Raw genomic sequence first — 11,513 nt, 5'->3', positions numbered from 1 at the left:
ATATGCTGAATTGGTGGTCACTGTAAAAAATAAATAGTTGAGAAAACGTAAAAAAAAAAAAATCAACTTGATGCATTAAGACTTTTGAGTTCTCTCAACAATAGTATTTTAGTTCTTCTCATTAAAGATACTTTGTTTAGACTTTGTTTCGATCGTCTTATTTTGCTAATAGGAATATTCTTGTCACAGCAACTGAAACGAGAAGTAATGTCGCTGAAGGTAATTTATTTCTGTTTCCTGGAAGAAAAAAAGAATGTTTCAAAAGTCACCACATTATTGATTTTAGATTTATTTATTTACGAATGATAAACATTAATGGATTACTTAGTCTTACATGTATACAACATTGTCTTTGCTTGTAAAACAGTTTACAAGACTAGCATATCCAAGTTAACAGACATAAATGGCTCAACGTTCTCTAGGCCTCAAAACTAGACACACAAACCTCAAGAACGGTGGCAACAACCAACAAATATTAAAAAGATGAGCTCTTTACATCACAGTGAAGATAGAAAAGAACAAATAGCTAACAATAATGACAAAACAAAAAGTTGAAATTAAGTCAGCAAACAGCAAAACAATAATCCTATAACAGTAACTGCATAATTTATTCATGCTGCAATGCATGGAACTCACAAAGCCTTAAAATTTCAACAATATGAAATTCTTTGTTCAGACAACTGTGTTTGACTAACTGGGACAACATTTGGGGTAATTTTGTTGGTCTGACAAGGGTTTTTATGTAGTTTCAAGAAAATCACATTTTTTAGTATTTGAGACTCAAAAGGTTTCGTAAACTGGAAAATGCGCAGTTGCATTTTTTACAGTGTGATCAAGAAACCGTTCTTATTAATGTTGAAAACAATTGTGCTGCTTGCTTATTTATTGATTGATTGATTTATAACCATGATACATTTTTAAGATTCTTACATGTACATGAGTAGAAAGTTCAAAAGAATAGCATTTATTTCAAATAGAATTATTTTTGTAACAATGTCGTTACTGTCACTTTTGATCAATTTAATGCATCCTTGCTGAATAAAAAGTATAAATTTCTTTCGAAAAATTTTTTTACTAACTCCAAACTTTTGTATATTTTGCATTATTTTTCTTAATTTATATTTATTCATTACAAATTATCATCATAAGAGGACTGTCCATCTTATTTTATATGTACATGCAATTGTTAAAAATTACATTAGGTTTTATCAGATTAAATCCATCTTTTGATGTCATTAGTATGATTTGATGTAATATGAAAATTTGGCTGTGTTTCCTACAGTAGACTCAGTGTAATTTCAATTTAAACCACTTTATACAGTCTTCTACTCCTTGTTCTGACAGCTCCCCTCAGGCAGCATGAGGATTTCAAAATGACCATTTAGTAGCTGGTTTTCTGCTTAAGCTCTTGGTGTCTAATAATAGAAATTTAATCAAAAAAGCACCTGTGGGTACGTTTGTAGGATCTGCACTAATTACACTGAAAAGGCTCTACCTTTGGGGCTTCCAGACCAATTTCTGCAGAAATAATTACTTAACCCAATGGTGCTCCCTGGGTCACATGCATTGGTGGACATCGGTCTTTTAGTTAATGGGGAACTGTTTCTGCAATGATCAGTCAACGCTTAAGGCAAAAGGCTGTCAGTTGAAACGACTGTGAGCTGCTGGCAGGTTAAAGGGGCTAAAATGAAGGTCACTACGGGTTGGACAATTCTCTGATCAAGACAAATACACTGTCTCAGTCAATATCGTTTCTTGGTTACACTTTATTTCAAGGTGTCTTGTTGCACTGTAATTATACATTTAAGCACTGAGTAATATTAATTAACATGGACTTACTATAGGGTTAGGGTAGGGTTTGGTTTAGGGTTAGTTGAATTTACTGTTATTATTAAAGTAAGTACATGTGACGTAACAAGGACACTGTAAAATAAAGTGTTAATTTGTATCTCAATCAAACAAAAGTCATTGTTCAGAAAGTTTTCCCGGTATTGTAATTTGTCCTGATTGCTATCAGGAAAAAAATAAAACACTACCAAATTGTCAGAGGTGAAAAAACAAAACTTAAAACTAAAAATTAAATTAAATTAAATTAAATTAAATTAAATTAAATTAAATTAAATTAAATTAAATTAAATTATTGACAATGACTATTGACAATGTTTTTTCCCCAAAGAAATTTGTAATGTATTGTTTCTTATCATGCATGACACAGGACTCTCAAAACCTGCAGTTGTCCTTGAGAACCAGTGTCAAGGATATCTGACCTGAGATCTGAGTCATTACATGTTCTGATGTTGTTTACAAGTCCCAGTACAAGCAAAAGGCCCTGCAGCAACAATTACGAATTAATGACCTTTACAAAAGCTCCTGAATATGTTCTCACACTAATCATACATCCATAAGTGGTTCCTTCCGGCTCAGGTATAATATAACCCTTCAAATCAAGCCCACGCTTTACTCAGACGGCTGTTGATTTAGTAGTGTTGGAGGTACTGCAGGCCAAAGAAGGGATGAACCTCACAACCGCCAGAAGCCCTTTCTCAGTCTCTTCGTTGAGCAATGGAGATGACCGTAAATTCAGTTTGGGGGGATGTAGCAGTTATGATACCGACAGCGTGGCCTCCCGCAGCTCTGGAGTCTTTTCTGGATATGACACGTTGGATACTCCACCGAGTTATGACTTCTATACCAACACTGAGGTTTTTGGGAGAGCAAAGAAGTCAAGACCTTCTCTCTTTCAGCTTCACTCCAACCCACAGGTAGGAATGACATAAAACTGACATAAAGCTTTTCCTTAGAAATTTCACAAATAAACATATTAAGAATGCTGAAGAATGTCAGTGAGTACTTCCAGATAAAACTAAACGTTGATAAGCTTCATTAGAATTTAATAGGATAAGATTTATTCTAAACATATTCAAATAAATAAATCTTCGATCCAGAACTCTTTTCCACTAGCTCATATAAGTTTTGTCTCAGGACGACCCTTCTCCACCTCCTCTCTATGAGGAGTCAAGTGTGGACAAAGAGAGTCCGGATGAGGATGAACCCACAGAACCTCCTCCAGAACCGACCCGCTTTGGATGGGCTCAGGGAGTCATGGTAAGAAGATTGCCACAAAAACGTATTTAGTGCCACACTTGCAAATATATGAGTGTAACTGAGTTAAATACAAAATATATAATTATGTGAATTATGTAATTATGCATAATCTCCAAACTAACTTCTCATTTTTAAGCCTTTTTTTTGGTTGGAAATATGAAGTCAGATCTCCTCAAGTTCACATTATGAATTTGTCTAAAATCTGACACTCAAAAAGTGCCCAACTACTGTTTGAACAATATATATGTTTTAACTTTTTAAACCTAACAAGCCTCTTTTTGTGAAATTTTAGCTTGGAAAATGTTTTTTTGTGCTACTGTGCTATTTCTTTTATATGTATAATAAAGACATGCAAGATATGCATATTTCATAATACACATATCATATAATACAATTTTAAAAGTAGATGAATATTTTATTATATTGCAAAGGCATTTATAAATTTTTAAGTGTTTTAAAGTATGTATGTTTCTGCATATGGGTACAAATATACTCCAAACATCTCAAAGTCAAGCAGAACGTTGTCCTCTGAATGGATTCTGTTTGAGCAACGCTGTATTGTGCCGCTCCCTGTAGATCCGCTGTATGCTGAATATCTGGGGTGTTATTCTGTACCTGAGGCTTCCCTGGATCACAGCTCAGGCAGGGATTGGTATGTCAGTCTCTGTTGTTATATGTCTTGATCTTTTTATGTGTGTGTTGTACTGCTAAATCCTGACTTGATTTTTGTAAAACCCCCTTGGGGCTATTAAGTTACATATCACTGTGATGTATACTGGTGTGTCAGTGCTTTCTATTAAAATTAACATATTCGTCTTCGCTTTAAAGGACTGACTTGGATTATAATCTTGGTCTCCTCCTCTATAACGGGCATCACTGGCTTGTCCACATCGGCCATTGCCACTAATGGAAAGGTTAAAGGAGGTAAAGATAAACGATACATGTATGCAGTATGCTGAGTAGATTTGACTGACATGAAGCCATTATATCAGATTTTATTTCAGGATGCAATATTGCCTAGTCTTGTTATTTAATAACCATCAGATATCAGCAGTGATTTTTTGTATTCTTTATATTTCTCTCTCCAGGTGGAACATATTTTCTGATCTCTCGTAGTTTGGGTCCAGAACTAGGAGGCTCGATTGGGCTTATATTTGCTTTTGCTAATGCGGTAGCTGTAGCTATGCACACTGTGGGCTTTGCTGAAACAGTACAGGTGCTCATGCAGGTGGGTGATATGAACCAGTATACCAGAATACCCTGAAAATTAAAGATGAATTTTAATTGTACTGCCATAATCATTTTTCTTCCATTTTGAATAGTATTTACTCGTTATCTGGTTACTTTTTGTGTCCCACAGAAGTAAATGATGACAGGATTTTCATTTTTGGTTAAACTGATCCTTTAATTAACTACTTTCCATGTTTGAACCATGATGTTGATACAAAATTTTTTCTGATGCTCATCAGGAGAGTGATGTTAGCATGGTGGACAAACTAAATGATATCCGTATCATTGGAGTGATTACTGTCACCTGTCTGCTGGCCATCTCAATGGCTGGAATGGAATGGGAGTCAAAGGTACGTTTCTCAGCAGAGCGATTTTAAGCAGTTTTGTCTAGTTTAGCTCCTAATAGTTTGCACTGGTTTTGTTCTTCTCCCAGGCCCAGGTCTTGTTCTTCTTTGTCATCATGGTCTCCTTCGCCAGTTACATTGTGGGAACCATCATTCCAGCCACTCCACAGAAGCAAGCCAAAGGATTTTTCAGCTACCGAGGTCAGAGAGCAATGCAGTCAATATGTTCCACAAATGTGCTAATAATAACACTTCATCCTCATTTTCTCATTGCTAGTCAGATTACACTACCATATGTTCCTCATAAAGTGTCTCAATTTGTGCCCAATAGCTGATATTTTTGCGGCAAACTTTGTGCCCGGCTGGCGCGGACCGGAGGGCAGTTTCTTTGGCATGTTTTCCATCTTCTTCCCCTCAGCTACAGGCATCCTTGCGGGGGCTAATATCTCTGGAGATCTGAAGGCAAGTTGAGCTCCCAGTCTTAGTAAAATAAAAATAAAAATTTTATTTGTGGGAACTCAAGCCTCTAAAAGCTTGTTTTTCTGTCTATTTGTTTTCAAACACACCACCTCCCATAGGATCCAAATGTTGCTATACCCCGTGGTACAATGTTGGCCATTTTTTGGACCACTATATCATATCTCATTATCTCAGCTACTATTGGTGAGTATCAGAAATGCCTAACAAGTCCATGATAACATCTGTTGATTATTATTCAAATATGTTGGTCTTTTATATAACTTGTTCAAACTGTACAAAGTTTGTAAATGCTGTTTTCTTTAAATGCACTCCAGGCTCCTGTGTTTTGCGTGATGCTTCTGGTTATATAAATGACACCGTGTCATCTTTGTCTGGAGAGTGTTTGGGAGTGGGCTGCAACTATGGCTGGAACTTCACTGAGTGTATGACCAACAAGACCTGCCCCTATGGACTCAGCAATTATTACCAGGTGACCATTATGTCTAAATGGTGTTGTAAACAACATGTCACTGAAAACATGTAAAATATATCTCCTAAATATTGTATAACATATTACTCCAGCCCCTAAACATGAAATGTTCTTATCAGCCCAATATTAACCCTCTAATGGTCATTGATCATTTTAGACTGATAATGTTTTACTTCATCAGAATGGTACGAAACTTGGTGACTTTTGTAGCAGTTGTGGACATGATTAGAAAAGGCTAAATGATCTTAAAATGTAGACAAAAAAAAGGCTTAAAAATGAGAAGTTAGTTCGGAGATTATGCATAATTACATAATTCACATAATTATATATACATCTTTAATGTAAAAAATGACCTCCATAATATGAAATACAACGAAGATACAATCAACAAATCAGCCACAGTGAAGTAGTCTTTGATAATGTATATGTACCCATCTAATAGGGGAATCTAATCTCAGAACGTTCTGGCAAGGTTCACCCCAAGTTATGAACAAACGTTCTTGCAGTAACGTTAATGGAATGTTCGTTCAAAGTTCATTCTAAATCTGGTCTTCAATAATGTTCTCGAAAATTGTTAGAACAAAAACATTATTTATGCATCATTCATCAAACAACAAGTGAGGAATTTTCAGAAATGTATATATATAATAAATCTATTTATTATATGTTCTTCTGTCATATATCACTTCAGAGTATGAGCTTGGTGTCTGCGTTTGCTCCTCTGATCAGTGCTGGCATTTTTGGAGCCACTCTTTCCTCAGCCCTGGCCTGTCTGGTATCTGCTCCTAAGGTTTTCCAGGTAATGGATGAGCCCATGAACATCTTCATACCTCCATTGTCGATTGCAAAACAATCTTCAGTGTTATTTACTAATTTAATCACTCTTCTTACTTCTTGTTTCCTTCCATCGCTTGTTTCTTTATAGTGCCTTTGCAAGGACAAGCTGTATCCAGGCATTGGATTTTTCGGGAAGGGTTATGGGAAGAATAATGAACCATTGAGAAGCTATCTGCTAGCCTACGTCATCGCTATATGCTTCATTCTTATTGGTAAAAATTTACAAAATGTACCCATGCAAGTTATGGATGCTCTCAGAAAAGTTGTTTATTTTATATTAGAGCAACTTTCTGACATGCAAATGTTCTAACATATATTTCAGCTGAGTTGAACACCATTGCTCCCATCATCTCCAACTTTTTCCTCTGCTCCTATGCCCTCATCAACTTCAGCTGCTTCCATGCCTCCATCACTAACTCACCAGGTGAGTTGCATCAAGCCACAATGGGTTAGGTTTTAACAGTTTATGAAGCAATATTTGTGTTTTTAATGGTGGTTTGCTAATCAGTTTAATGGTGCATACTGTAACCACCGCAGGGGTGTTTTCTTGAGATAACGTGTGATAACATGACAAATGCAAACAAAATATGTTTTGCGGAAATAATGTAATACTCTATTTCAGCCATTTGTATTCTCATTAAGCTGCATGCTACTGTAAATTCACAGGTCTCAAAATAGCCATATTCATATTGATGCTCACTGAAGCTTTTCTCACTTTCCTTGTGTGTGAGCAGGCTGGCGTCCAACTTTTCGATTTTATAGCAAGTGGTTGTCTTTGCTTGGAGCAGTAGTGTCTGTGATCATCATGTTTCTCCTAACCTGGTGGGCTGCTCTTATAGCCATTGGCATAGTCATCTTCCTGCTGGGATATGTGCTGTATAAGAAACCCGGTTAGACACCAACACTCTTTATAGCTTGTGGACACGAGTCTTTGTCAGAAATAATTTGTCTCACAAAGCTCATATTATTCCATCGAGCATTTCAGCTTGACCTGAATAATATTGCCAAGCTTTAATCATGCGCTTAGTGCATAACTATTGTTTGTGTTTTGTACATTTCAGATGTCAACTGGGGTTCATCAATGCAAGCCAGCTCATATAACATGGCGCTGTCTCAATGTGTAGGTCTCAACCAAGTGGAAGACCATGTTAAAAATTATAGGTAAATAACATTAATGTCCATAATCATAGCTTCCTTGAAAATGTTCCATTTATGTTTCTCTATTCTCGCTTGCTAATTTTCGTCATTTCTTCCTGTGTCCTATACTTTTTCCATCTGTTCTTTTTCTCAGGCCACAGTGTTTGGTCCTCAGTGGGCCTCCCTGTATGCGTCCTTCCCTAGTGGATTTCATCAGCACCTTCACCAAGAACCAGAGCCTTATGATATGTGCAAATGTCATAACAGTGAGTCTACGAATAGAAACATTAAACAGTTATGAAAAGAGATGATGGTCTAAATGGTGGTTTAAAGTATTTTATTAACCTAAGGAACAAAAAAAGCAAACATTTATTTTACCGATTTTCAAATATTCCTAAAAAAAATAAGAGTTTTTTTTAGTTATAGTATTTCATTGCCTAGAAATTGCAATTGCTGTCTCTGACTAACTGTGTGTTATTGACAGGGTGGACCTTCACCTGGCACTGTGGACATCAGTACTCATTTAAAATGGCTAGACAAGCGCCGCATAAAGTCCTTCTACCACACTGTAGTGGCTGATGACCTTCATGCCGGCGTACAGATGTTGCTGCAGGTCACCCATGTCCCATAATACACTACACTTCATATTCTAACCTTAAACAAACATAATTTATTTCCCTTTGCAGCTTCTGATGAATATGTACCACCAAAATGAGTCTGGTAATGTCTGTTTGTGATGGTTCTATTTCAGAGTACGGGTTTGGGTCGGATGAAGCCTAATGTCCTCGTGATGGGATTTAAGAAGTATTGGCGTAAAGCTCAACCAAACAACATTGAAAACTATATTGGAATTTTGCAGTATGTATATCATACGGTTACCTCAATGTTAAATTCCGATAAGAAAACTCAAGGCATGTGACCATTCCATATGCTTTTAGTGATGCATTTGACCTGCAATTTGGTGTATGTGTTCTTCGGATGAAGGAGGGTCTTGACATAAGTCGAACAATGCAAGCGCATGGTATGGAATATTTCAAAACTAACTTTCTAAAAATTTTCTATAGTTTATGTGCAATGAATTTTTCTTTCTGAAATTTCCATTCACTGTAGTGAATTTAGGGTTTGAGACATCTACTGAACAAGCACTTGACACAAGGAGCTCAACGACTACTACATCACCCACAATTGACACATCACGTGTGTATCCAAGCACTTTAATACGGAATTTATTCATGGCTGTTGATCTTTTTGCCAAAACATTTGTATATCCTGTGTTGCAGTGGACCCTGAAGAACTAATGGCCACATCCCAGCCAACCACTGTATTTCAGACTAGACAAGGAAAGAAGACCATTGATGTGTATTGGCTCTCTGATGATGGGGGTGATTTACACTGATATACAAATAATATGTTCATTTTTAAAGATTTTATTGTGGAAAAACACGTCTTTTAACAATTCATTGTGTTGTCAGGTCTGACACTATTAGTGCCTTACCTCCTGACCCGTAAGAAGCGCTGGGGCAGATGCAAAGTGAGGTTGTTTGTTGGAGGTGAAGCTCAACAGGTTGAGGAGCAGAAACAAGAGTATGCATAACTTTAATTGTGATACTTTTAGTGGTAACACTTTATAATACCATGTCCGTATTAGACATATTACATGTAAATATATTCCACCAAATGTTTAAAAGTTTAGGTTTGTAAAGTTTTTTTTATGTTTTTGAAAGAAGTCTCTTATGTTCACTAAGGCTGCATTTTTTTTAAATTAAAAATAAAGTAAAAACACTAATATTGTGATTTAAAAAAAAATCTAAAATAATGTAAAAACATTAATATTGTTCAATAGTATTGCAATTTCTATTTTAAAATGTAATTTATTCCTGTGATGGCAAAGCTGAATTTTCAGAAATCATATAAATCATTCTAATAAGCTGATTCGGTGCTCAATTATTATCAGTATTGAAAACAGTAGTGCTGCTTAATATTTTTGTCAAAACTATAATGCATTTTTTTGGATTCTCTGATGAACTGAAAGTTCAGAAGAACAACATTTATTTTAGTACTTTTTTTCTGTTTTTTACAATGTAAAATCAATTTTGATAAATTTAATGTAAATTTAATGCATCATTTCTAAAAAAAAACATTATACAAATATTTAATCATACAATACATATAATATATTAATAATATTCTTTATTTATTAATATATACTTAAAAATATATATCTTAATGAATTAATCTTCATTTATTTATTATTTTTAACAGAATGTATTTAATTGGTCCTCAAAATTTCAAAGTTGATTAAGAGTTTGCATTTGTCAATTTACAGGCTCAAAGCTCTGATCAGCAGGTTCCGTCTGGGTTTCCAAGATATTCAAGTCCTTCCGGACATCAATGGAAAACCACAGTCTGAGCAGTACAGTTTCATTCATTCCATTGCTGTTACGGCTTTCTGCACTTACCTATTAAACTAATAGAAAGTATATTCTTATGAAAACAAATGTTGTATTTGTGTCCCTAAATTACTGAAACAGCATTAAAAGATTTGAAGACCTCATAGCTCCATACAGAGTAAGTTCAGTCCAAAAGGATGGTCAAGAAGCTGATGAGACGACAAAGGATTTCTCCTGGATGGTGTCTGATGAGGAAATGGAAACGTTCAGAGCTAAGGTATTTCAAATGAAGGTGTTCAGATACTTAGTCTACTTTCTTTGTAAGTCATGCATCATCGTTTTAAACATTTTTCTCCCATGTTTGTGCAGTCCCTCCGTCAAATACGCCTGAATGAAGTTATTCAAGATTACTCAAGAGATGCCGCACTGATCATTGTGTAAGTGTTATTCATACAGGATGTGGTGCCATGATGTAATTTAGATTAGGCCTGCACAAAAAGAAAACTTTGATCGATCGGTTTAACTATAAGTTGTGAGTTTCTGACATCACCTGTAAATTTTTTTTTTGGCAGAACAATGCCCGTGGGGCGAAGAGGGGCGTGTCCCAGTTCCCTTTACATGGCTTGGCTAGAGATTGTGTCACGTGACCTTCGACCTCCAGTTCTTCTTGTCCGAGGCAATCAGGAGAATGTGCTGACGATGTACTGCCAGTGAACACCACCTTTTCCTGACATAACTGTTCACACTCGTACATCAAATGAAAAGAAACTCTTATTAATGACATGTTAAAATAATGACAGATTTACATACTTTCATATTGTGGTTCATACTTGTTTTGATGTTAATAGGGTGTTTGTTTTAAATGGTTTAACCTTTTTTTCAGTATATATTCAAAAATATAAATTTTTGCTGATTTAGGTCTTATGTACTTTCTCTGTTTAATTTGATTATCTTAATTCAGTGACTGAACAATTTGCATATGTATAGATTTTTTTTTCTTTTTAATGGCAACTCTGATATTACTGAATATATTTAATAAATTACTAGGCCTGTGTATTAAATCTGTTCCTTCTCAGACTATTATTTTACTTTATGGCACTAAGGCAAACCTAAATCATTTGTTTAGTCATTGAAATGAGATGTTTAATCTGCAATTAATCAAAATTAACTCTAGTTTAACTCTAGTAAAAATAGTTTTATTTCAATTATTTACAAAGTTGTTTAGTCATGTCAGATATGACATGGGACAGACCAAAATCATCATTTTGATCAGAAAGCAGACATTTTATGTCTAAACTAGCTACTTTAAGGTTAAGCTAATTTTCTGTTAGATAACAGTTTATCTAAAGTTTATCTAATCTAAAAAAAAACATGGGAATCGAGCCTTTAACACACCTTGTATATTCGTGTAAAGTGCTTTATAACACATTAAAATCGTGAATCATACCCTCAGATTTCTGTAAAATTGTAGGTAGAATCATAGGACATTGTCATAATGGCCATATGATGCAATCACAACAT

At 35.2% G+C, this 11,513-nt stretch overlaps 1 protein-coding gene across 1 annotated transcript; it reads left to right on the top strand.

Moving 5' to 3' along the window:
• Positions 1 to 2,513: 2,513 nt before the first annotated feature.
• slc12a3 (solute carrier family 12 member 3) lies at positions 2,514 to 10,732 on the top strand. The gene is made up of 26 exons (XM_016550585.1): positions 2,514 to 2,762; positions 2,983 to 3,105; positions 3,682 to 3,757; positions 3,934 to 4,029; positions 4,194 to 4,333; positions 4,575 to 4,685; positions 4,769 to 4,880; positions 5,011 to 5,141; positions 5,258 to 5,342; positions 5,474 to 5,628; positions 6,320 to 6,427; positions 6,554 to 6,677; positions 6,788 to 6,889; positions 7,200 to 7,355; positions 7,527 to 7,626; positions 7,757 to 7,868; positions 8,087 to 8,215; positions 8,354 to 8,460; positions 8,541 to 8,623; positions 8,713 to 8,799; positions 8,883 to 8,984; positions 9,075 to 9,186; positions 9,929 to 10,015; positions 10,134 to 10,269; positions 10,362 to 10,429; positions 10,565 to 10,732. The coding sequence occupies exons 1-26, from the start codon at positions 2,514 to 2,516 to the stop codon at positions 10,704 to 10,706; spliced, it is 3,033 nt and encodes a 1,010-aa protein (XP_016406071.1). The 3' UTR covers positions 10,707 to 10,732.
• Positions 10,733 to 11,513: the final 781 nt, after the last annotated feature.

Source organism: Sinocyclocheilus rhinocerous, unplaced genomic scaffold (genome assembly GCF_001515625.1).
Source record: "Sinocyclocheilus rhinocerous isolate Xijiao unplaced genomic scaffold, SAMN03320098_v1.1 scaffold1938, whole genome shotgun sequence".
Lineage (NCBI taxonomy): Eukaryota > Metazoa > Chordata > Actinopteri > Cypriniformes > Cyprinidae > Sinocyclocheilus > Sinocyclocheilus rhinocerous.
This window is presented reverse-complemented; position numbering and strand designations above follow the sequence as displayed.

Excerpts from the sequence above, each read along its gene's own strand:
- slc12a3 (XM_016550585.1), top strand. The coding sequence starts at position 2,514 with ATGAACCTCACAACCGCCAGAAGCCCTTTCTCAGTCTCTTCGTTGAGC. Across the intron at positions 3,758-3,933 it reads CACAGCTCAGGCAGGGATTG|GACTGACTTGGATTATAATC; the intron begins GTATGTCAGTCT and ends TTCGCTTTAAAG. Across the intron at positions 10,270-10,361 it reads TGGAAACGTTCAGAGCTAAG|TCCCTCCGTCAAATACGCCT; the intron begins GTATTTCAAATG and ends ATGTTTGTGCAG.